A 27,644-nucleotide genomic window follows, 5' to 3' on the forward strand; every position below is an offset into this window, starting at 1 on the left:
CAGCAAAGTTGGCATTAGATATTGTCCTCATTGGTGTCAGAAGCTAAATGAATCCTGAGGGACCACTTCTACACTTGACCGTCTTGATTGAGGATTGAGATCTTTACACCATTGTGAATGTTAGACCAAGAGGGCAGGGATGCTGTGGTTGTATAGCATTCAGTGCAGCACCATTTTCAAACAAATCATAATTAAATGGTCATTAAAGATTAGTGATTTTCATGATAAAATAAACAGTGATTAAATTACAGAACCATAGAAAATTAATAGTGTAAATAGTAATAAGAACCAACATGTATCCAGGGCCAGATATGCTGAGCACTGTTCTAAGTGCTTCCCATGTACTATCTCATTTAATCTTTATTTAGGAGAATTAAGGTAGGTACAATTAGCATTCCCACTTTAGAGGCGAGGAGACCAATGGATGGGGAGGTTAAATGACTTATCTAGTTTCAGAAACCAAGTCAAGCCCACACTGTGGTTCTCCAAGTTCTGGGCTCTTGCCTGCTAACTAGAGGTAGGGGATGGACCTTATAGGTCACTTGATCCAATCTGCAAATATCTTCTATATAGATGAGATGCTGAAGCCCAAGATGTAAGTGACTTGCCCAATGTCTCAGTGGCAAAGCTAGGATTGGAACTGAGTCTTTCAGCTTTCTCTGTCACTGTCATTTCCAGGACATTACATGCATTAAATTATATGCCTTTGAAGCATACTTTTATGCCTTAGACCCAAAGGTGATTGAACAGGCTGAGACAGTGCTAGGGGTATGTAACAGACAAGGCACAAAAACAAGGACCAGTACACTGTGAAACCCATGGGACAGTTTTTGGGTGCCAGTAACACTGTAAGGAAAGAGGCAAACTGGGAGTCGTGGTTTTGATTACACCTTCATCCAGCCTCACCAGCCGGGGCACCATTTCAGTACCTAATCAAACAGTGAATTCATTAGCATTACCTTCTGTTTATTTATTTTTTTTCCCTTAGAGAAATCATACACGTTAGCAAAAACAAATTTCAATAAATCATTTTATCTTTTTCCTTTAACCTACGGCTATTTTATCTTTTTCTTCACTCTCCATTCATTCACATTGATTAATTGCTTAAATTCAAGTCTACAAATACTTATTTAACAAATACAAGGCACCTTGGTGGGCATTTAGAAAAAACATTAACAAGATAACTCCTCCCTTCAGATGAAGTATAACTTCTTTTTTTTTTTTTATGTTTCATTTATTTTTGAGAGAGTGCAAGCAGGGGAGGGGCAGAGAGGGAAAGACAGAGGATCTGAAGCGGGCTCTGTGCTGACAGCAGTGAGCCTGATGTGGGTCTTGAACTCACTAACCGTGAGATCATGACCTGAGCAGAAGTCAGACGCTCAACGGACTGAGCCACCCAGGTGCCCTGAAGTATAACTTCTAATAGGAAAGAGAAGTACTGAAATAAGTAGATAAAAGCAGTATACTTTTGGGGCGCCTGGGTGGCATAGTTGGTTGGGCATCCAACTTAGGCTCAGGTCATGATCTCACGGTTAGTGGGTTTGAGCCCTGAATCCAGCTCTGTGCTGACGACTCAGAGCCTAGAGCCTGCTTCAGGTTCTGTGTCTCCCTCTCTCACTATCCCTCCCCTACTCGTACTCTGTTGCTCTCTCTCTCTCTCTCTCAAAAGTAAATAAACATTTAAAAAAAAGCAGTATACTTTTGCATTTCAATTAATCAGAAATGATAACTGAAACTTAGCATAATAATATGATTCAAATTTTGTGAAAAAAATGTGACTTTACAGATGTGTTTATATACACCTAGAAAAGTATGTGGATAATGAGCAAGCTGCTAGCAGTTGTTACTTCTGGGGTGTGGGGTTAGGGTATAAGAGGAGACTTTCCATTTTTGACTTTGACTTATGTCTTTCTGTATTGTTTGAATGTTTTGCAGTAAAAATGCATAATATTTCTAATTTTAAAAAGTCAAGAGAAGGGGCACCTGGGTGGCGCAGTCGGTTAAGCGTCCGACTTCAGCCAGGTCACGATCTCGCGGTCCGTGAGTTCGAGCCCCGCGTCAGGCTCTGGGCTGATGGCTCAGAGCCTGGAGCCTGTTTCCGATTCTGTGTCTCCCTCTCTCTCTGCCCCTCCCCCGTTCATGCTCTGTCTCTCTCTGTCCCAAAAATAAATAAAAACGTTGAAAAAAAATTAAAAAAAAAAAAAGTCAAGAGAATTGGTTGAAACAAATGGTTTCTGTCAGTGTATTTAATTGCTCTAAGCTATTACTCTAGTTTCTCCAAAGTTCCAAAACTCTCATGGGAAAAACCGAAACTTATAAAAAGTTCAGTTATTCTGGATTTTATTATCTATTAAATAATGCCTTTTTACTCCATAATAATAAATGTTGATATTCAAAGGTAAGAGCAGAAGACATACAATATATACGTGATTAATATGAAAGAAGAACTGAGAGCAGTAAACCTCAGCCCCCCCTTTATTTAAGACTCAGTCACATAATCAAGATATGACACTATGAAGAACCCATCAATATACTCTCCAAAATACTAAAAGATTTGGTTTTCCCCAGCCTCAAGACTTCCTCCAAGCATTTTCAGGCAGATCACCCAGAAACCACTTTAATTACTTCTGTGATTCACTCTTTACTGGTTAGTTAAGTTTGGGAGTTCTGATCTATTCTTAGCATTCCTACTGCTTTTCAGCGACAGAATCACTAATGTCTGTTTAATGACCCTCTTTTCTTTTAACATAGACTAAATGACTTGTCAGTTTTCTCAGTAAGATTTTTTACACTAATGCAAAGCTTTCCTCGGTTCATTTTTTCCGTCATATCCAGCACCGTTTTGATCGCTTACAGTATTTTCTGATCTCTGGCTTCCTTTTCCATGTATGAGAGTGTTCACATCAAACCAAGCTGTTTAAATATGATCACAATGTTATTCTCTGAACACTTATAATTACATTTACTTAAACTCTTGTTAATCATTCACTGAAGTATAACTTTTTCTACTGAACGATTAGAGAAAGTAAATATTGGGGTGCCTGGGTGGCTCAGTCAGTTAAGCGACCAACTTCGGCTCAGGTCATGATCTTGTGGTCTGTGAGTTCGAGCCCCGCATCAGGTTCTGTGTTGACAGCCTGGAGCCTGCTTAGGATTCTGTGTCTCCCTCTCTCTCTGCTCACACTCTGTCTCTCTCTTTTTCTCTCAAAAATAAAAATAAACATTTAAAAGAAAAAGTAAATATTAGTCTCTTGAAGATTTTAGAATACCAATTGTCTTCTACAAATAGGTTTTTTTACATGACTCCTATCTGACAATGGTATTTTGAGTATAGAAGCTGTCTTTGGCAATTCTTATGTATAAGCAGTTTTCATCTTTGTATTCAAATTTGATTAGAAATGCCTGTAAGAATGCCAATCTTAACTTGTTTGATCATTATTTCCTATATTTTGTTAGAAGTGTCTTAGACGCTAATGGGATTATCGTATAGGTACTATGCATTAGCTAATTAAATGAATAATTGTGTTAAAATGTATTAAACTGTACGAGGTGCCTGGGAGGCTCAGACGGTTAAGTGTCCAACTTTGGCCCAGGTCATGATCTCACGGCTCATGAGTTCGAGCCCCGTGACTGTGCTGACAGCTCAGAACCTGGAGCCTGCTTGGGATTCTGTGTATGTCTGCCTCTCTGCCCCTCCCCTGCTCGTACTCTGTCTCTCTGTCTCTCTGTCTCTCTCAAAAATGAATAAACATTAAAAAAATTTTTTATTAAACTTCAAATGGTTTTGCCAAGGGCACACACATGTGATTTAACATTACTTCAATGGGACACTAAAGTTTTGAGCAAATAAAACATTAAAATCATGGAAACACATGGAAAACCTTATGGTTAATGTATGAGTCAGGGATAAATTGTTCATAGATTTTGTGGACAAATAAAATATGTGGATGGATGGTTCTGGTCTTTAAAAAGGCAAAGTGAAGTTAAATATCTGTGAGTCAGCATCAACGCAAGTGACTGCCATGGGTTTTAAGACTATAAATTGTTCTTTTCCATTGAAGCCAGGTAGCTGATTCATGTCATTAAACCTTGTTAGCTTGGATTCAGATGGATAAGATTTGAATTTTGGTTCTGTCAATTATTACGGAGTAAAAATCACATACAGCCTCAGAGAAACTTCTCTGGGCTTCCGCGTCACCAACTGTAAAATGACTATGAGAGTACCTACCTGGCAGAGTTGATGTACAAATCAAATGAGACAATGTATGAAAAGTACCTAGTATAGTTTCAGACACTACGGTAGGTATGCGGTATTCTTCTTATAATAATGATTAAGAATAGTATGATAGAGCAGTGCCTGGGTGGCTCAGTCAAACATCTGACTCTTGGTTTTGGCTCAGGTCATGATCTCATGGTTCATGGGTTTGAGCCCTACATGGGACTCTGTGCTGACAGTGTGGAGCCTGCTTGGGATTCTCTCTCTCTCTCTCTCTCTCTCTCTCTCTGTCTCTCTCTGTCTCTCTCCCTCTCTCTCTCCCCCCCGTCTCTCTGCTCCTCACTCTCTCTCAAAATAAATTAACAAACTTAAAAAAAAAAAAAAGAATAGTATGATAGAGGGGCACCTGGGTGGTTCAGTCAGTGAAACATCCAAATTCAGCTCAGGTCATGATCTCATGGTTCACGAATTTGAGCCCCACGTTGGGCTCTGCGCTGACAGTGCGAAGCCTGCTTGGGATTCTCTCTCTCCCTGTCTCTTATAATAAATAAATAAACTTAAAAAAAAATAGTAAGATAGAATGTCAAAAACTTATCTGCAATAATTGTCTTAATTCTCCACTTTACTGTAAGAATTAAGACCAACCTCTTCCCCCATTCCTGTGTCCTTTTTTTGTTCATTTTGTGTGGGACAGGAAAGTGGTGGAAGGTAGCAAGTAACAAGGCTTTTTTCTTTTCAACCTTTTTTTCTGTCCTTCATTGACAGAAAACTTTGGGCTGGTTTTTTAACCATAGATTTAGCAAAAATTAATTAAAAAAATTTTTTTTAATGTTTACTTTTGAGAGAGAGAGAGAGAGAGATAGAGGGCGAGTGGGGGAGGGGCAGAGAGAGAGACACACACACAGAATCTGAAGCAGGCTCCAGGCTCCGAGCTGTCAGCACAGAGCCTGAGTTGGGGCTCGAAGTCATGAGCTATGAGATCATGACCTGAGCTGAAGTTGGATGCTTAATGGACTGAGCCACCCAGGCGCCCCCAAAATTACTTTTGGTATTTTGTTGTCTTGTAACCCAACTTTAACAAGGGAGTTTTTAAACATTCCTTTATTTTTCTCATGGAAAAAAATCATTTCAGATGATCATTAGAGATTTTGTTTCTATCTGACCAAGATAAGCTAAAGAAGGCTCCTGCTAGTATTTCCATTTCAAAATATCACACTTAGCCTTCAAGATATTGGTGGGGATTTGGGCAGAAGAGGCTTAAAAGTGACATTTTTATCTGTTTAAATGTGCCTGTGAAACACTGCAGCTTTCTTGTTCAAGAAAGTAGTTGCCGTGTTCTGTTGGAAAGAAGGCTTAGTTATTAATCGTGTGAGTGGTGGCCTTTCATAGCTGTTTTTTGAGTTTTAACACTAAATTTTGGTTAAGAAGTGTATTATATAAAGATAATTGTTGTCTTTTAAAATATAAAATAATCTCTTTACTAATAGTGGAAATTTTCATAACATATAAAAATAGAAGAATATAGTGAACCCTCATGAGCACATCACTCAGCTTTAAGTGTTGTCAATATTCTGCAGCTTGTTTCAAGGTGGGTTTTTAATGTAAAATTTTTTTGATGTTCATTTATTTATTTTTGAGAGATACAGAGAGAGCAGGGCAGGGGCGGAGAGAGATGGAGACAGAGAATCCCAAGTAGTATCCACACTATCAGCACAGAGCCTGATGTGGGGCTCGAACTCACGAGTTGTGAGATCATGACCTGAGCCCAAACCAAGAGTCGGAGACTTAACCAACTGAGCCACCCAGGCTCCCTTGATGTAAAATTTTTAATAGAAACAAGCATAGATAATTGATTTGCATATTTTGAAAAGACTATGTGTTTATGCCAGAATCCGTATTGGTGTGTGTGTATGCATGTGCGTGCGTGTGTGTGTGTGTGTGTGGTGTGTGGTGTGTTTGTGTGTCTGAAATCAACTTTTATTCAACTTCAATTTTAAATCCTTTCTGGGGAAAAAAAATCCTTTCTGGAACAAGGTAGATCTTCCTTAAACAGAAAATAATGAGTTGAATTATTTATTGATACCTAATGCATACCCAGCCTTGTATGAACTTTTCTGAGGGAACAATGGCCAAGAAATGCTAAGACAATGTTCCTCAAAGAGGTAGAAAAATAGGGACTAAATCAAATCTTATCCCAGGCTCAGAAACAAGTAGGTGAGGCCTTGACCTCGAGCAGAGTTTCCCAACATTTCTTGTCCTGAAAGCCTCTTTCATAGTATTAAGCAATCTCTTGAACCCCTGAGGAATTTAAAAAATAATTTCATCATTTCTGTGTAATATACAAAAAAGTGTTGACATACATTTTATTTTATATAAGCCTATTTTATTAAAAATTGTGTTGGAAAGTATCTCAATTCTGTATCTCAAGGCCAAAGTTAACTCTTGAAGGAAATTACTTTGAACTTGTATCAAACTCAGCTGCTTTGATTCAGCAAGCCACAACAGTTAAAAAAAAAAAGGATGTCAGAAAATTTGGGGATAGTATCTATGTTTCTGAAAAAGGAACAGTTCAGCAGACTGATGAATAAGATCTAAGTTGTCCAGCTACAGAAATAGCAAGATGTCAGATGATTTTTCAGACTTATTTGTAGTATTTTAAAGATGCAATAAAAGCTGTATTGATTGGAACTTTTTCTTAAAGCAATAACATAAAAAAAGAAAGTTTATTTTAAATAAATTGAAAATATTCAAAAATAAATTACGAATATTTAAGATGCTCATGTACATAAACATAAATTTTGGCATTCTCCCATTTAATAATCATACATTATTCAAATTATTTTAATTACACAAGAAAAAGCATTTTATGTCACATTTTTAAATGGCACACTCTGTTTGGTTTTAGGACCAAATGTATTACAGTGGTATTTTCCAAGTCTGGTACACCTACCTCTTTTTGTATGGGAGGTGACATTAGGTGTAACAAAGAAGAAAGTTTTTTGTTTTCAATGTTACATATTTATTTGAAGGGCATTTGAAAATACTTATCTCATGTATAGTAAGAATAAATTTTTCTTCCAAAATAAACATTTTAAGGAAAAACATTTTAGTAAATAATAGTACATGTGGCACTTGGATATGCAAACAAACAAACAAAAAAAAAAGCAAAAAAAAAAAAAGCCAACATGAAGTGATACACAAAAAAACAAACTTTGTGAAACAAGATGTTGTGGCATCAAAAGTGGATAAAAGTTGCTTACGTAACGTTTGTTTGAATTCTTGAATTTTGCTTTTCAAAAAGTACATTTAATGTTTTGTTTGTAAATAACTATGTAAGAGAAATGGTCTGGGGCAGTTTTTACAAGTATTTCGCAAGTAATGCAAAGCTAGTAGAGATAGTCTGTATTCTCAATGTGTGAAAAGCCAAACTAGACATAAATTAATATAGAGTATATGTGTGCAACTTACAGTTCTGGTGAAAATCATGAAGCGATTTTATGTCCCTCATACTAATTATATTTCAACGTCCTTGCTCTTTCTGCTTCATGTTTTTAACCAATTGTCTATTACAGGTTTACAGGAGAAGGAAAGGAGAAGAATTTTGCCTTCCACTTGTTGGGGACATTTGACAATGTCTGGAGACAAATTTGGTGTCACAACCCTGAGGACAAGGGTACTACTGTCATCTCTCTAGTGGGTAGAGGCCAGGGATACTGCTAAACATTCTACAAAGCACACGAAAGCCCACCACAAAAAGAATTATTTGGCCCCAAATGTCAATAGCACTGAGGTTGAGAAATCCTGATACTACGTAAACAGTACATGTCTATGAAAGATAAAAATTTAAGGCAATGAGGTCAAAACTATCATGGAAGCTATTTTGTGGAGTGGTAAACTGAATGACTTGCCATCTTATGAGCAAAGTCATCTTCCCCAACCTCTGGGCATGTTTACTCAGAAGTTCTAGATGTTCCCTTTTAAGGGGGAGAGGGACCTACAAATTTAAATTATTATGCATATTTATTGACTTAAAAGTAGAAAGAAAACAGACACCTTAACCATCTTTACTAATGTGAAACCTTGAAGCTTTGCTGATCTGAGGGATGAGAGCAATAGGCCACACAGGCTGGGATCCGTCTCTGGGACTTTAAAAATTGAACTTGAAAGAGAGAAATCTTTCCTCTACAAAGGAGAGAATGATGCTGAACCCCAAGAAGAGAAGGTTGTGAGAGATCCGAGACAAAGGGCTTCTGACAGTGTCCTCATTACTGGATCCATTCATCCCTGTGATTTGGTTACTGGGCCAGGAAATTGCTCATTTTTGCTTAAGTCAACTTGAATTAGGTTTCTGTCACTCACAACCAAAAAGTCTTGACTGATATACCAGTGGATTAACATAGGCAATATTTCAAGAATTAGTAATAATGCAACAAAATATGAGTTTTGAACTTGACATTGGCTCTTTGATTACAAGGTTTAAGAAAGAAATCCTAAACTACTCACTCAAAAAACATTTCTACCTCGCATGTACCTAATCCTAATATTCTGTGTTGGGTGCTAGAAACACAAAGACAAATAAAGAATAGCCTCTCCTTTCAAGGAGCTCTCAGGCTCCTCGGGGAGACAGAAGAGCACCACATGCTGTGAGTGCTACGGTAGCAGCAAGCACATCTTATTATGGGAGCCCTTAGAAGGGACAACAACCTTAGCAGGTCAAGAATAACTTAGAGGTGGTGACTGCGTAAACTGAATCTTGAAGGACATTAGATGGGTAAAGTAGAGAGTACAAAGGGCATTCTCACTGGATAGAATGCTAGTAAAGGCCGAATGGGGAGGACTAGTAAGGTACAATCAAAACACTCCTAGTGTATTAACGTGGAGCATGGGGTGGGAGGGGTTGGCGTTAGTGATGGAGATGGGAGAGTGGCCAGGAAGGACGCGGGAATGCAGGCCAGGGGTTGGATGTCTTGGTGGAAAATCAGGACGTTAATCCTAAAAGCTTTGGGGAGCCACTTCCTAGATTTTATGCAGGGGTGCAGCATGATGCATGTTGGAAATAATCACTCTGTGGTAAAACAGGGATAATAACAGGTATCTGGCAAGGTTGCTGCCGAAGTTATACATAATATTTAAAGCCATGACTACCATGCTTAGAGATGGTCAGTCAAAAGACGTACTCTCTTTCTTTTCCAAATATTGTTCAAAACTCAGAATGGAGCGTCCATTAGTAGGTGTGATAACGACAAATTTTTACCCAAGGCTTAGGCTCACTCTAAGGTAATCACCAAATCTGCAATGAAGTTGGAATTTAAATTCCAGGTCAGTCTCAGGACTGACTAGGCCATTCAGGTTCCCTCCAAACCAGGACAATGCAGACTGAAACGGAGTTCCCAAGGTTATTCTGGCACTAGAAAACCCCGACAGCCACAGTGAAATCTTTTCAATGTCTGAGGAGTAGGAAATAAAACGATCTATAACCACCCATGAATTTACTTTCATATTAGGCTTTTTTAAAACTCAGTAAGATGTGTTAACTTGGACTAAAAACTAATCCTCAGGAATACTTCTGGGTCACAGATGGCAGAGTAAGGAAGAAATACTTCATTGCAACATAAAATATCAAATTAATCTTTTTCACGTTAAAGGAAGAACAGAGAAGGAACAGTGGAAAAAAATGAGTTCACCTCAGGCTACCAAACCATTGCAAGATTTCTCTCTGGAGCTATATGTCACTGGGTTATGAAGCATATTTCACTTTCTGACTGATTTCAAAGGACCTCTTACCCTCCTTATTTAAGTCAGTGATTTAGAAATTTTAAAGAGATAGAAGAAATTATTTGGAAAATACAATAATTAAAAAATGTAATCCCTCAATTTAAAACAATGAAATTTATTTCACTACCAGAGAGTGCTGATTTTGTGTTTAAGGCAGAGTTTGTCTCAAATTAGGGGAAAATGAAAAACATCTGAAAATACAGCATTTTATATGCTAAGTTGGTAAGCAATGCCTGTTTGTTAGTTACAACTTTTCCTGTGTATTTTTTATCAGATAGCCAGTTTTTAAGGCCTTAAATTAACCACCAAAACAGATTTTTCATGAAAATTCCAATTGTTAACATTTTCCAGGCACACCGTAAACTTCAACAACTGAGAACATTTTTCTTTATAAACAAGTTAAATAATCATATGTGTGCATGTATTTGTGTAGAAAACTTTAAAAAGACTATGTAAGAAACCACCAACAGTAGCTTCCTCAAGGTTTAGATTGCCAGGTGGAGAGGGAGAGACGAATTTAACTTTTTCCACTTTATAAACTTTGGTACAATCTGATGTTTCTTAATCTTCACAAGCATATAGTATACATGAATGCTTAAATTTTAATAATTTAAAGAACTAGATAAAAGGAATATTTTTCTAACTTATATATGCATAATCTTCATAGTTAATAGCTGTAAGTTTTCTCCCCTTTAAGGTCTTATTTGCCAAATCACAGTATAGCCTCACAGTAATGTTCTATATACAACCCTAACCAAAGATTTGTAAATGATCTTGAAATCATAATGCAATCAGTTTACTGCCAAGGCAGATGCAACAGAACTATAGTATGACACACATATATAATAGCCCAGAAAGTTCAAAAAGATAAGAAGGGTGGGCAGATATTTTTGTAAGCGCAAATTTAGATACAGAGTAATTTTATGTTCCTAAACATTTTTCTACTTCTATACATTTCACATTTGATTGTTAAAAATCAAAATACTTCTCCTAGCACATTATTAAACACTATTAACAAAGTTGTTTTCATTTTTAAATGTAGCAGGTGTCCAGAGTAATTTATTTTTCCCAAGGAACCCATTTGACTCAAAAAGTTAAACCTGATTCTAGATGTTAGCCTCAATGTGAGGTGAAGTCTCTTCAAAATCTCTGAAAGATTGCTCTTTTAAAAACATTCTTAATGAAAACATTTCATGTTTAATTATGTTGTCATTTATAAGTTAATTCATTTAATCCCACTAAGCTTCAGTTTCCTCATCTTTAAAATGGGAATACTAATAGGACCTTGTTCATGAAGTTATCACAAGGATTAAATGTGATAATGCATGCAGAATGCTTAATATGGTCTGTGGTACAGAGTAAGCATCCAACCAATATTTGCTATTTTTTTGCTTACATTTTCAGCATTGTTTTAGTAATTTTCAGATTTCCCAACGTTAACTGTAGCTTTTAAAACATACTGAGTAGAGCATAGTCTTCCCAGTTTTTATATTACTAGTTTAATTTTAACTCTTAGAACAGTTAACCTCATCTTTTCTGTAACACAGATAAAACCACTGTGAAGTACATTTGTCTCAATTCCTGTATTTAATATGTATCAGTTAGCTAACCTGTATCTAGCTTATTATTGCTAGGTATCACTAAGAATAGCAATACTAACAACAAATATTTATTGGAAATGGTCATGCCTTAAAAGAATCCTGAAATGGTTGCATATTTTCAGAAAAGGTTTCAGCATTTAGATTTCTAAAGTACTGGTTTTTCATACAATGAAAGTGAACTCATATTCTCACACTGTATACTTGCAGATTTTGAGTTAAAATGTTTTTAAAGGGCAACATTTAGGGAAAACAATCAGCCTAATCCATTACTAAGAGCCTAAATAAATAAAACACGACCTTAAATATGAAAGTTGAGGATAGAACTTTTGAGTTAGGCTAAAATTAGTTGAATTGATATTAATGAAAATAATTATTTAAACAGGAGATACATTTCTTAGTGATTCTCTTTAACTCCTGCTCCTTAACATTCTGAAGCTATAACATGAAGCCAGCCGTACAGTACCTTGATGAGGTTGTGTCCCACAGAGTAGACAGCTGCTAAGTTTCCCTTCTCTCCAGGCGCATGCAGACCTGTCCCATACCCATGCCAAGCAAGTAGATATGGATTATGAATTGTAATCCAATATTTGACACGGTCCCCAAACGTCTGGAAACAGTAGGTGGCATAGTCATTGAAAATATCTATTATGGTTTCATTTTTCCACCCCCCATATTTTTCTTGTAGGGCCAAAGGCAAATCCCAATGATACAAAGTAACTATCGGTTGAATGTTTCTAAGTACTAGAGCATCAAGAAGAGCATTGTAATACTGGAGACCTTTCGCATTGGCAACTGCTGCTATTCCATCGGGGAAAAGCCTTGGCCAGGAAATTGAAAATTGATAAAAAGAAACTCCAATAAAATCCAGGGCTGATAAGTCTTTTTCCAGAAAAATGTAACTGTCACTGGAACTGTCCGTGCCGTTGACATTTTTAAGGTGTGTTTGGATGAAATGATCCCATATAGAGGGTCCTTTTCCATCTGTCTTCCAATTCCCTTCCACTTGAAATGCTCCAGTCCCAACACCCCAAAGAAAGTTTTTAGGAAAAGTGTCATAGAGAAACAGCTGACTTTCATTTACCGGGCTAAAATGAGGATTTTTAGACCACACAGCTCTGCCGTCTCCAGAGAATCCAGTAACAGCTCGCAGGAGAATAAATGCTGACAGGATGGCAGATCTTTGCAGTCCCCGGTTGCACATTGTTTTCCGATAGTGTATGTTTCTTTCATCGGTGCTGAAGAAAAAAAAAAAAAAAAAAAAAAAAAAATCCATTCATTCCCTGGAGATCCAGCCGCACAGCCGGACTTCATTTGCCACTAACTGCTCGCCTGTCTTATCAACGCTTCAGTAAAAGCTTGTGATTGTAAACCTCTGTCAATGATTAGCTTGAACTGTGAGACTTAGGATGGGCCACGGAGAGCAACGTAATTTGAGGGAGGTGGCTCTCCTACGCTCCCCAACACATTTCATTCTCTCTTACTATGGGAAAGATTATATGAAAACACATCACTGACCGTAGTTTGCGTAACGAAAACATGTATAAGCACTGAATAAAAATGCCATATTCTCTTTGTAGCCTTTCATATTGACCCAAATCTTTTCTGAATGTTTTGAACATTACTAAAAAAAATATATACCTTTTCTAGTTTTATATTTTTTGAGTGGTAATTTTATTTTTTCGCGTTTCAGGGGAAGCAATACAAACAAGGAGCATTCCTATAAGCTTATAATGCAGAACTAGAAAATAAAATATCACACTTCTACCAAAATTATAACACATTGAAGAATAACATTATCAAGTGCTACCTATTTTAAGAAAATTATAAAAATGTATCAATACATTTGAAAGAAAACGAATGAAGAAATATATAGCTCTTTCTAGATGGAAACACTGAATACTTTCCAACTTAATTTATAAATTTAAATGTACTTTTGACCAATATCCTCTAAACCCCAAATTTTACTTCAACAAAATTATATGAAAGTTTTCTTGAAGAATAAATAGGCAATAATTACAAATAAAGAAAAGAAAAAGAAAATAGTGAAGGCATAGACTACCTTTACATATGAAAACATAAAAAAAAGCATAACTTAAATAACATGAATCTGGTATAGGAATAAATAGAAAGAAAATACTGTACAGAATCTATAGTCTCCAGATAAAACTTTTTAAAAAATGTATTCTTTTAAATATTTGAGATATCCTATAATAATGAAAGAGTGGTTAACAGTTTGGCCTCTGGAATCAGACTGCCTGAGTTTAAATATAGCTGTGTGACTAGAAACAAATTATGTAACCTTTCTGCACCCCAGTTTCTTGTTATGTAAAAAAAGGCACAATACTAGTATGGATAATTGTGAGAATTAAATGAGTTAATACATGTAAAGCACTTAGAAGAGACACTGACACTTAGTAAGCGCTCAATAAACATTATTCTTATTTCTTTGTGAAAAGGAAGGATTATTCAGAAAGTGATGCTAAGATTTAGCATAATAGACACTATGTTCTGGCTCCTGCCCACATTTTAAACTTCATTTCTCTTCAGTTAACTATATGTAGTACCCTGCTCTTCAGCCATAACAAATAATATTACTAAGTTGGACACACGTTAAGCCCTCATATCCTGTGCCTTGGTACGCATGCTGTCTGCATAGGATGTGTTTCCCCCTTCATCTAGCTCATGTCGACATGTTCTTCAAAACTGCAGCACCTTTTCCGGCAAGTCTTTCTGGCTTCCCAGTTTGTTTTGACTTATTTATTTATTTAAATTTTTAAAATTTACAGTTTATTAGTCCTCTTGTGAAAAAAGTCCTCTTGCACAATCACTGCAGATAAAGTCACTGCAGAATCTTTACTCCTGGGCCTGATCTCCAGCTCACTTTTGTCAGCACCAACACTGGCCTTTGCAGTCCGCCTGACTTTCTTCATTCTATTCTTGTGTTCCTTTCACTGTTTCCTTGACATCTGTTTCTTCTCATAGAGGCCATGTCTTGCAAGTCTGCCTGGGTTCATTTTTGGAAGTGTAATCCAAGAAATCATAAATCAAGCTGAAGCCAGTTGTCTTGCCATCACCAAAATAGGCTCTGGATCCACATCCAAATATAGTATCTGGTGTCATCTGGTCTTGTGCATTTTGGGTGGTTTTTCGTGAATTTCTGTCTTAGGTCCTGTTGCATTCTCAGGGTAAAGTAGTCGGTTGGTCATGAACTTCCTGGTCTGGATATTTACCATGTTGCTCATGATGGTGGTTGATCCTCAGGCAGCCAGAGAGGAAATAAGACAGTTTGATTTGATATGGATGTATCTCCTTGTTCCGTGTTCCCATCGCAATCCATACTTTCTCTGTTATGACATTTATCACACAATACATTTATCTATAACCTCTTTTTGACTTTAATTTCTCTCTCAGTCTCTCTTTTTTAAAAACAAGGACCATAACTGTTTGGTCCCAATAGAATATTTGGGGCCTATTAGTCACTAGACTTGAATGAACGTGCCTGTAGTATAGTATGCATACGTCTATCACTGCATTTATCACATGATCCTGGGATGGTTTGTCTCCTCTCCCAGACAGTAAGAGTATCTCTTATCTAAATTTTTATCATCACTTATCTAAGTAAATGCTTAATCATTGTATATGGAATGAATGGAGTTGATGGAATCAATTCACTATTTCTAAAATATTTTTTCCAGATTTATTGAGATACAACTGACATATAACATTGTATTAGTTTAATATGTACAGCATAATGATTTATGTCTGTATTGTGAACTAATTACTAAAAATAAAATTTTTAAGTGTGGTTATTTATACCCTCACAAATATATTTGATTAAAAAATATATAGCTACAGAAATCTAGAAGAAAATGGAAGTAAATGTTAAATTACATAAATATATAGTTTATATAATGATATTTATATACTTACATATGAACTTATAGAAATAATTTAACTATAATTAAAATAAATGAAAAAAATTGAAAGGCAAGTAACAAACTTGGAAATATTAGAGTAAATTTAGAAGGCAAATGGCCAACTTTTTATTATATAAATAATTCAGGCAAATCATTAAGGAAAACACTCTAAATTAGATAAATGGCCAAACAACATGAATAAAAAATATGCAAAAGAGGAAATGCAACTGTGTAGCTAATGAAAACAAATTAAATAACCAGTAATTAAAAACACATATAAAAGTAACTCCAGGAGAGCCTGGCTGGCTCAGTTGGAAGAGCATAAGACTCTTGATCTCGGGATTATAGGTTCAACCCCCTTGTTGGGTGTAGAGATTACTTAAAAATAAAATCTTTAGGGGAACCTGGGTGGCTCAGTCAGTTAAGCATCTGACTTCAGCTCAGGTCATGACCTCAAGGTTAGTGCTTGGAACCCCTGTCTCTCCCTCCCTGTCCCTCCCCCAAGGTCCCTCTCTCCCCCTCCTTAAAAAATAAATAAACATTAAAAAATTGGGGCGCCTGGGTGGCGCAGTCGGTTAAGCCTCCGACTTCAGCCAGGTCACGATCTCGCGGTCCGTGAGTTCGAGCCCCGCGTCAGGCTCTGGGCTAATGGCTCAGAGCCTGGAGCCTGTTTCCAATTCTGTGTCTCCCTCTCTCTCTGCCCCTCCCCCGTTCATGCTCTGTCTCTCTCTATCCCAAAAATGAATAAACGTGAAAAAAAAAATAAAGTAAAATAAAATCTTTAGGGTGCCTGGATGGCTCAATCAGTTAAGTTGGGTTTTTTTAAGTTAAAAAAATTTTTTTAAAAATCTTAAAAAAAAATTTTTTTTTAATGTTTATTTATTTTTGAGACAGAGAGACAGAGCATGAACGGGGGAGGGTCAGAGAGAGGGAGACACAGAATCTGAAACAGGCTCCAAGCTCTGAGCTGTGAGCACAGAGCCTGATGTGGGGCTCGAACTCACGGACCGCGAGATCACGACCCGAGCTGAAGTCGGCCGCTTAACCGACTGAGCCACCCAGGCGCCCCTAAAAAATCTTTAAACAAAACAGAACTCCGTAATATTTTCTCTTATTAAATTAGCAAAAATAAAACTAAGTGATGAAACCCCCTGTTAATGAGATTGTAAGACTCATTGTCTTACAGATTGTAAGATTTCTGATTAGAATGTGAATTTGTACAATACTAATGGAAAACAATTTTTTTAAGTTTATTTATTTATTTTGAGAGAGACAGAGCGCAAGTGGCGGAGGGGCAGAGAGAGGGAGAGAGAGAATCCCAAACAGGCTCTGCACTGTCAGCATGGAGCCTGACATGGGGTTCGAACTTACCAGACACCATGAGATAATGACTTAAGCCAAAACTAAAAGTTGGACGCTTAACCCGCTGAGCCACCCAGGCAACCCCAAAACAATTTTTTAATATATAATTAACCTTAGATATTTTCATACTTTTAAATTCAATAACATCAGAAATTTATCATAATAAATTAATTCTAAATACATAAAATACTGTATATGCAAATATTTTTAGCAGTATTATTTATGCTTGTGCACACATGCATTCTCTCTCAAAATAAATAATCTTTAAAAAAAAGAGTCTCTTATGGTTTGCTTTCTTCTCTCTCTCCTTTTTCCACCCTTCCTGTGTGTTTATCTGTTTTGTTTCTTAAATTCCATATATGTATTTAAGTCATATGATATTTGTCTTTCTCTGACTGACTTATTTCACATAGCATAATACACTCTAGCTCCATCCATGTCATCACAAATGGCAGGGTTTCATTCTTTTTGATGGCTGAGTAATATTTCATGGTATATATATGCCACATCTTTATCCATTCATCAGTTGACGAACATTTGGGCTTTTCCCATAGTTTGGCTATTGTTGACAATGCTGCTTTAAACTTCTGGGTACATGTACCACTTTGAATCTGTATTTTTGTATTCTTTGGGTAAATACCTAGTCACGCAAATTGCTGTGTCATAGGGTAATTCTATTTTTAACTTTTTGAGGACCCTCCATGGTGTTTTCCAGAGTGGCTGCACCAGTTTGCATTCTCACCAACAGTGTAAGAGGGTTCCCCTTTGCATCCTTGCCAACATCTGTTGCTTCCTGTGTTGTTCATTTTAGCCATTCTGACAGGTGTGAGGTGGTATTTCATTGTGGTTTTGATTTGTATTTCCCTGAGCATTTTTTTGTGTGCCTGTTAGCCATCTGTATGTCTTTTTTGGGAAAATGTCTATTCATGTATTCTTCCCATTTTTTAACTAGATTATTTGTATTTTGGGTGTTGAGTTTGATGAATTCTTTATAGATTTTAGATACTAACCCTTTAACAGATATGTCCTTTGCAAATATCTTCTCCCATCCATAGGCTGCCTTTTAGTTTTGTTGATTGTTTCCTTCTCTGTGCAGTGAATTCTGCATGTTGCTGTCTAGTTTCCCCAGCACCATTTGTGAAAGAGACTGTCTTTTTTCCACTGGATATTCTTTCCTACTTTGTCAAAGATTAGTTGGCCATATAGTTGCAGGCCCATTTCTGGGTTTTCTATTCTGTTCCACTAACCTATGTGTCTGTTTTTGTGCCTATACCATACTGTCTTGACGACTACAGCTTTGTAATATAGCTTGACATCAGGAATTGTGATGTCTCCAGTTTTGCTTTTATTTTTCAGGATTGCTTTGGCTATTTGGGGTCTTTTGTGGTTCCGTACACATTTAAATATTGTTTGTTCTAACTCTGTGAAAAATGCTGTTGGTATTTTGATAGGGATTGCATTAAATATGTACATTGCTTTGGGTAGTACAGACATTTTAACAATGTTTGTTCTTCCAATCCATGAGCATGGAATGCTTTTCCATTTCTTTGTGTCTTCTTCAATTTCTTCCATAAGCGTTCTATAGTTTTCAGAGTACAGATTGTTTACCTCTTTGATTAGTTTTGTTCCTAGATATCTAATTGTTTTTGGCGCAATTGCAAATGGGATCGATTCCTTGATTTCTTTTTCTGCTGCTTCATTATTGGTGTATAGAAATGCAACAGAATTTCTGTATGTTGATTTTATATCCTGTGACTTTGATGAGTTCATGTATTAGTTCTACCAATTTTTTGGTGTAGTCTTTTGGGTTTTCTACATAGAGTATCATGTTGGCTACAAATCGTTTGACTTCTTTCTTGCTGATTTGGATACCTTTTATTTCTTTTTGTTGTCTGATTTCTGAGGCTAAGACTTCCAGTAGTATGTTAAATAGTAATGGTGAGAGTAGACATCCCTGTCTTGCTCCAGACTATAGAGGAAAAGCTCTCAGCTTTTCCCTACTGAGGATGATATTAGTTGTGGGTTTTTCATATATGGCTTTTAAAATGTTGAGGTATATTCAATGATTTTTTTAAAAGTAAGCTCTATGATGGGGTGCCTGGGTAACTCAGTCAGTTGGGCGTCGGACTTTGGCTCAGGTCATGATCTTGTGGTCTGTGAGTTTGAGCCCCATGTTGGGCTCTGTGCTGACAGCTCAGAGCCTGGAACCTGCTTCCAATCCTGTGAGTCCCTCTCTCTCTGCTCCACCCCCGCTCACGCTCTGGCTCTGGCTCTCTCTCTCTCAAAAATAAATAAACATTTAAAAAATTAAAAAAAAAAGTAAGCTCTATGCCCAATGTGGGGCTTGAACTCATGACTCTAAGATTAAAAGTCTCATGCTTGGGGCGCCTGGGTGGCTCAGTCAGTTCAGCATCCAACTTCAGCTCAGGTCACGATCTCACAGTCTGTGAGTTCGAGCCCCACGTCAGGCTCTGTGCTGACAGCTCAGAGCCTGGAGCCTGCTTCAGATTCTGTGTCTCCATCTCTCTCTGCCCCTTCCCCGCTCATGCTCTGTCTCTCTCTGTCTCAAAAATAAATAAAAACATAAAAAAAAAAAAAGTCGCATGCTTTACCAACTGAGCCAACCAGGTGCCCCTTAATTTTTTATTTTTAATTAAAAAAACATAAAAGGATAAAACGAAAAATTAGTCAATATTAGATAGAAAAGTTTATTGATGAGAAACTGTACTTTCCTGCAAAGATGAGGAACAAGGCAAGGATGTCTACTCTCAACACTTCTATCCAACATCATACTAGGAGTCCTAGCTAATGCAATAAGACAAGAAGTGGAGAGAAAAAGTATAAAAATCGGGAAGTAAAAAATAAAAGTCTCTGTTCATAAGTGATGATTATTGTCTATATAGAAAATCCCAAAGAATCAATCCTGGAAATAGGAAGTAACTATAGCAAGGTCACAGAATATAAGTTTATATATATATATATATATATATATATATATATATATATATAATATATAAATATATATATATATATTATATATATAAATATATATATTTATATATATAATATATAAATATAAAATATATAAATATATATAAATATATATTTAAACTTAATATATATTTAAACTTAATATATATATATTTAAACTCAATATATATATATATTTAAACTTTATGTTATTTGTTTTTTAAAGTTTTATTTTCATTCTAGTTAGTTAACATACAGTGTTATATTAGTTTCAGGTGTAGAATGTAGTAATTCAACAGTTCCATACATCACTCTGTGTTCATCACAACAAGTGTACTCCTTAATCCCTATCACCTATTTAACCCATACCTTCACTCACCTCCCTTCTGGTAACCATCAGATTGTTCTCTATAATTGAGTAGAGGTTAATATCTAAAAGTCAATTGCTTTATTATTTACCAGAAGTGAACAATTGGAATTTGAAATTAAAAAGACAATACTACTGGGGCACCCGGGAGGCTCAGTTGGTTACATGTCTGACTTTGGCTCAGGTCATAATCTCATAGTTCATGGGTTTGAGCCCTGCATTGGGCTCTGTGCTGACATTTCAGAGCCTGGAGCCTGCTTCGGATTCTGTATCTCCTTCTCTCTCTGTCCCTCCCCTGCTTGCGCTCTGTCTCTCTCCCTCTCAAAAATACACATAAAAAATTTAAAAAATAAAATGCAAAAATAAAAAGAATACTATTTACATTAGTACCAAAAAAATTACATACTTAGATAAATCTAACAAAATATGTACAAGATCTATATGAGGAAAACTATAAAACTGATGAAAGACATCAAAGAAAATCTGAATAAATGGAGAAATATTCCATACACATGGACAGGAAAATTAAATACTATCAGGATGTGAGTTCTCTATAATGTGACTATAGATTCAATGTAATCCTAATAAAAATCTCAGCTAGTTATTTTCTAGATATTGAGAAATTGATTCTAAGTTTTATATGGAAAGGCAAAAGACCCAGAAAAGCCAACATGGTATTGAAGGACTGATAATCTAAGGACTGAAGTTACCTGACCTTAAGACTTTAAAGCTACTATAGTCAAGACAGTGTGGTATTGGCAAAAGAGCAGACACATAGAACAACAGAACAGACTAGAAAGCCCAGAAGTGCACCTGCATAAATATACTCAATTGATCTTTGACAAAGGAGCAAAGGCAATTCAATGGAGAAAAGATAGCCATTCCAACAAATGGTGCTGGAACAATTGGACATTCACATTCAAAATTCACACTCACATGGAACAGACTATATACACTACACAAAAATTAACTTAAGGTGAATCATAGACCTAAGCTCATAGTGGATCATAAAATGCAAAATTATGAAACTCCAGAAGACAGCATAGAAGAAAATCTAGGAGATCTTGGGTTTGGGGATGACGTCTTAGATACAATACCAAAAGCTCGACCCAAAAAAAGAAGAAAAAAAAATGGTAAGTTGGACTTAATTAAAAAAATTCTGCCTTGCAAAGGACTATTAAGAGAATGAAAAAATAAGCCACAGACTAGGAGAAAATATCTGCAAAACAGATACATATCAGCTAAAGGATTGGTATCTACAATGTACAAAGAACTCTTAAAACTCAAGAACAACAACAGAGGTGTTTGGGTGGCTCAGTCGGTTAAGCGTCCAATTTTGGCTCAGGTCATGATCTCGCAGTTGGTGAGTTAGAGCCCAGTGTTGGACTCAGGGCCTGGAGCCTGTTTTGTATTCTGTGTCTCCCTCTCTCTTAGCCTCTCCCCCACTGACGCTCTGTTTCCCTTTCTCTCAAAAATAAATAAACATTAAAAAATATTAAAACAACAACAACAACAAAGCAATTAGAAAATAGGCAACATATCTGAACAAACACCTCAGCAAAGAGGATAGAAGCATTTGAAAAGATACTCCACATCATATATCATTAGGGAATTGCAAATTAAAACAACAATGATATACTATTACATACCTATTAGAATGGTCAAAATCCAAAACACTGACAACACCAAATGCTGGTAAGGATGTGAGCAACAGGCACTCTTATTTATTGTTGGTGGGAATGCAAAATGTTACACACACTTTGGAAGAGAGGTTGGAAGTGTCTTATAAAATTGCTTATAAGTTTCTTAGAAAACATACTCTTACCACACTGTCTAGCAATTACAACCTGTGGTATTTCCCCAAATGAGTTAAAAACTTGTGTCCTTACAAAAATCTGAACATAAATGCTTATAGCTCCTTTATTCATGATTGACAGAACTAGGAAGCAACCAACATGTCCTTTAATAGGTGAATAGCTAAACAAAAATGTGATACAGCCATACAATGAAATATTATTTAGCAATAAAAAAGAAGTGACCTACCAAGCCAGGAAAAGACATGGAGAAGGCTTACATGCATATTACTAAACGAAAGAAGACAATCTGAAATGGCTACATGCTGTATGATTCCAACTATATGACAATCTGGAGACAGTAAGAGGGAAGCTATAAGAAGATTAGTGGGACTGGGTTGAGGGAAGATGAATAAGTGAACCACAAGGTGTTTTTAGGGCAATGAAACTATTATTCTGTAGAATACTGTAATGGTGGATCCATTTATCAAAAGCCATGGAATGTACAATACAAAGAATAAATGCTAATATACACTATGAACTTTAGTTAATAATGTATAGATATTGGCTTATCAATTGTAGCAAGTGTACCACATTGATGCAAGATGTTAAAAATAGGGGAAGTTGGAGCTGGGAGAGGGAGTGGAGGGGTGTACAGGAACTCTGTAGCTATAATTTCTCAAGAAAGAGTCTATTAATTAAAAGAATTTATTGACAAAGCCTAAGTTTTGAAATGTATACTGAGTATTTGTTTGCTAGTGACCAACAATTTATCACCAGACTATTTCAGATTTCATATGAGAAAACAAAGGAATTGGATAATTGTCAGGGTGAGTGCAGTAAGCTGCTTAAATCAGAACACATGTAGATAAAAAGAATATAATTTCGCACCCATTAGGATGGGTATTATGGAAAAAAAAAAAAAAGACACCAGAAAATAACAAGCATCGGAAAATATGTAGAGAAATTGGAGCCTTTGAGTATTGTTGGTCAGAGTGTAAAATGGTGCAGATACTGTGGAGGAAGCCAGAATAGCAATTCCTCAAAAAATTAAACATACAATTCCCAGGTGATCCAGCAATTCCACTTCTGGGTATTTGCTCAAAAGAATTGAAAGCAGGGACTCTAACAGGTATTTGTACACACATATTCATGGTACCATTATTCATAGGATCCACAAGGTAGAAACAATCCAAACCATCAACATATAAATGGATAAGCAAAATGTGCCATATATGTATATATGTACATATACATATAAATATATATATACACATATAAATATAAATAAATAAATATATACATATTACTCAGCCTTAAAAAGGAATTAAATTCTAACATATGCTACAACATGGATGAACTTTGAAGACAGAATTAAATAAACCAGACACAAAAGACAAGTATTATAACAATTATACTTCCACCAAGTACCTGGAATATTCAAATCTATATAGACACAGAAAATAGAATGGTGGTTTCCAGGGCTGGGGAGGGGGATGAATGAGGAACTATCAGTTAATGAATACAGAGTTTCAGTTTGGGAAGATGAGCGTTCTGGAAACGGATGGTGTTGGTTGCACAACAATGTGAATGCACTTAATGCCACTGAAGCATAAATCTAAAAATGGCTAAATGGCAAATTTTATGTATGGATATTTTACCACAATAAAACATTCTTTTTGAAAGAATGAATGAGGAAAAATATGAAGAAACCTTTATAATGACAATGACTTAATACTGAAGCTTAAAGAATTCTCAAATATTTATGAAAATAAGTCGTGAATTTATGAAACATTTATCATGATTTAATGAATCAGAATAGGGGGTTCATTTTTCCTGAACAATTATCAAATATTTATAAAATATTTTACTCATAAAAGGGCCCATATTAAGTCCTGGGAGAGAATATATGTGTTCCTGCCTCCAAAAAGAGTTTACAGTTTAGCCAAGAAGAAACAATAAAAACCATAAAATGTGTAAGAATACAAAATAGTATCTCCCAGGTACCAAGTGAATGGGACAGACATACGTGCTCTAGGAATTCTGTATTCAAAACATTACTTCATAATGCTTCATACAAATGACAGAATTCTACAGCAGGGAGTGTCCTTAGAAATCATCTCGTTTAGCCCTTTATTTTACAGATAAGTGTTTTGAGACTAAGATAGTAGAGGCCAGAATTCATCACTCACTTACTCATTTCACAAATCTTTATTGAGTATCTCCTATGGATCACTTTGTTGGAGGTTGGTATTTAAAATCGAAGATGTTGGCAAGACAGTGGAGAAAAAGGAACCCTCATGCAGTGTTGGTGGGAATGTACCCTGGTGAAAGCCACTGTGAAAAACAGTGTGAAGATTCCTCAAAAAATTACAAGTAGAACTACCATATGATCCAGTAATTCTGCTACTGGATATTTACCCAAAGAAAACAAAAACACTAATTCAAAAAGATACATGTGCCCCTGTGTTTACTGCAGCATTGTTTACAAGAGCCAAGATATGAATGTATCCCAGGTGTCCATTAGTAGGGGAATGGCCAAAGATGTGATATATATACATACATACACATGCACAAATATGTGCATATATATATGTAATAACATATTACTCAGCTATAAAAAAGGATGAGATCTTGCCATTTGTGAAAACATGGATGGACGTAGAGGGTATTATGCTAAGTGAAAGAAGTCAGAGAAGGGTGAATACCATATTATTTCACTTCTAAGTGGAATCTAAAACACAAAATAAATGAATAAACAAACCAAAAGCAGAAATAGTCCCTTAAATACTGAGAACAAACTGGAGGCTGCCAGAGGAAAGGGGCTGGGGTCAGAGGAAAATGAGTGAAGAGGAATGGGAGATATGGGCTTTCAGTTACGGTATGAAAAAGTCACAGGGATAAAAGTACAGCATAGGGAATAGAATCAGTGTAACAGCCCCATGTAGCTACATTTCTGGTGAGCATAGCATAATGTATAAACTTGTCAATTCTCTATGTTGTACACCTGAAACTAAAGTAACATTGTATGTCAGCTCTACTTCAATTAAAAAAATAAAAATAGGGGCACCTGGGTGGCCCAGTCAGTTAGGCAGCCAAATCTTGATTTCAGCTCAGGTTTCGGTCTCACCGTTTGTGAGATCGAGCCCTGCATCGAGCTCTGTGCTGACAGTGCAGAGTCTGCTTGGGACTCTCCCCCGCCCCCCCTGCCCCTCCCCTGCTCTCTTTCTCTCAAAATAAATAAATAAACTTAAAACAAATAAATTGAAGATGTTACAATATTCACAGATCTTATAGAAGACAGGAGAGAGGTATAATCCAGAGTGATGTGTGTGTGTGCATGCACGCATGTGTGTAGGTGAAAGGGTGGAGTAGAGGTGCCTGAAAACTCTGAGTTAAGTCCTAAAAAATGAAGAATGATGAGATGTTAGCTGGAAGAGAGAAAGATGGAGGGAGGCTATCCCATGTAGGTGGAGTAGCATATTGGAGGCCAAGAGATGAAAAAGTGTGGCAAGTGGTTCAGGACATCCAGGTTTTAAGAGATAGTGGGGAACAGCAAGAAATAATTAGCAGAGATCAGCAGAAACCATTCATAAAGGACTTTATTAGCCATGTTACTGGAATTGATTTATTTATGCATTTTTGTGTTTATTTTTAAGTAGGTTTCACACCCAGCATGGAGCCCAACCTGAGGCTTGAACTCACAACCCGGAGATCAAGACCTGAACTAAGATCAAGACTCGGAACCTTAACTGACTGAGCCACCCAGGCCCCCCATGTCATTGGAATTTAGATTTCATTTTGAAAGAGATAAGCAGCCATTGAAAATCTGTTATGCAAGTATATAAGTTAGGGTAATACTGTACAAATAGACTCCAAATAGACAAAAAGTCAAGGCCTAAATAGAAGGTCATTTGTCACACATTTGTCTGATGAAGGAGTTCCCAGTTTTTAGGTGGCTCATCTCCACAGTGATTGAGAAATTTAGGGTGCTTATGTCTGTAGTTCTGCAAACCCCTAAGGCCTCACAGGAGTCTCACCCCCTGCACTCAGCATTTGGAGAGGAAATCCGCTGAAAGCTTTGGCCTGGAAGTAAGGTACATAATTCCAGAAATGTCTTCAAGGTACATCCATGTTGTGGCATCTGTCAGAATTTAATTCCTTTTGAAGGCTGAATAATATTTCATAACATGTATATACCATATTTTGTTTATCAATTTATCTGCTGATGAATATTTAAATTTCTACCTTTTGGCTATCATAAATAATGCTGCTATGAACATAAGTGTGTAAGTATCAGTTGGAGTCCCCTGCTTTCACTTCTTTGGAGTATATACCCAAAAGTGAAACTGCTGGATCATATGGTAATTCTATGTTTAATTTTTTGAGGAATTGCCACACCATTTTCCACAATCTCCATTTTTGTTGTGCATCAGAATCACTTCTTGAGCTTTAAAAAATACACATGCTCAGTCTCCACCTCTGGAGACTGACTAGTAGATCTGAGGAGACACCTGACTTCTGTTTCTGTTTAGAATTCATGGTTTAAAAATACTAGAAACAAATTATTAAGAAGTGGTTTTTTTTTTTTTTTAATTTTTTTTTCAACGTTTATTTATTTTTGGGACAGAGAGAGACAGAGCATGAACGGGCGAGGGGCAGAGAGAGAGGGAGACACAGAATCGGAAACAGGCTCCAGGCTCCGAGCCATCAGCCCAGAGCCCGACGCGGGGCTCGAACTCACAGACCGCGAGATCGTGACCTGGCTGAAGTCGGACGCTTAACCGACTGCGCCACCCAGGCGCCCCAAGAAGTGGTTTTTTAAAAAAATATTTACTTTAAAAATTCAAGCATAATTAACCTATGGGGTTATATTAGTTTCAGGTGTACAATAGAACGATTCAACGATTCTATACCTTACTCAGTGCTCATCATGATAAGTGCAGTCTGAATCCCCTTCACGTATTTCACCGACCCCCCCGCAACCTTCCTTCTGGCAACCACCAGTTTGTTCTCTACTGTTAAGAGCCTGGTTTTTCATTTGTCTCTTTTTTCCTTTGCTCATTTGTTTTGCTTCTTTGATTCCACATATGATAGGAATCATATGGTATTTGTTTTTCTCTGAGTTATTTCATTAGCAGTTTACCCTCTGGATCCATTCAAGTCATTGCAAGTGCAGTATCTCATTCTTTTTCTTTTTAATTTTTAATTTTTTAAGTCATTCTTTTTCATGGCTGAGCAATATTCCAGTGTGTGTGTGTGTGTGTGTGTGTGTGTGTGTGTACCACATCTTCTTTATCCATTCATCTATAGATAGACACTTGGGATGCTCCCATATTTTGGCTACTATAAATAATGCTGCAATAAACATAGGGGTGCATATATCTTTTAAAATTAGTGTTTATTTTTTAATTTTAGAGACAGATAGTGTGAGCGGAGGAGTGGGCGGAAGGAGAGAGAGAGAGAATCTTAAGCAGGCTCCACGCTCATCTTGGAGCCCGATGCAAGACTTGATCCCCTAGACCCTGGGATCATGACCTGAGATGAAATCAAGAGTCAGACGCTCAGCTGACTGAGCCACCTAGGCGCCGTTCGAATTAGTGTTTTGTATTTTGTATTTGTGTTTTTGTATACTTTTCCACC

At 36.6% G+C, this 27,644-nt stretch overlaps 1 protein-coding gene across 1 annotated transcript in view; it reads right to left on the bottom strand.

Moving 5' to 3' along the window:
- Positions 1-12,999, bottom strand: part of KLB (klotho beta) — a 37,426-nt gene extending 24,427 nt beyond the window's left edge. The window contains exon 1 of the mRNA XM_025922111.2: positions 12,056-12,999. Coding sequence (XP_025777896.2) covers positions 12,056-12,865 — 810 coding nt within the window. The 5' untranslated portion in view covers positions 12,866-12,999. The remainder of the gene's footprint in view (positions 1-12,055) is intronic.
- Between the last annotated feature and the right edge of the window lie 14,645 nt (positions 13,000-27,644).

Source organism: Puma concolor, chromosome B1, assembly GCF_028749965.1.
Source record: "Puma concolor isolate L17-30 chromosome B1, mPumCon1.1.hap2, whole genome shotgun sequence".
Classification (NCBI taxonomy): Eukaryota; Metazoa; Chordata; class Mammalia; order Carnivora; family Felidae; genus Puma; species Puma concolor.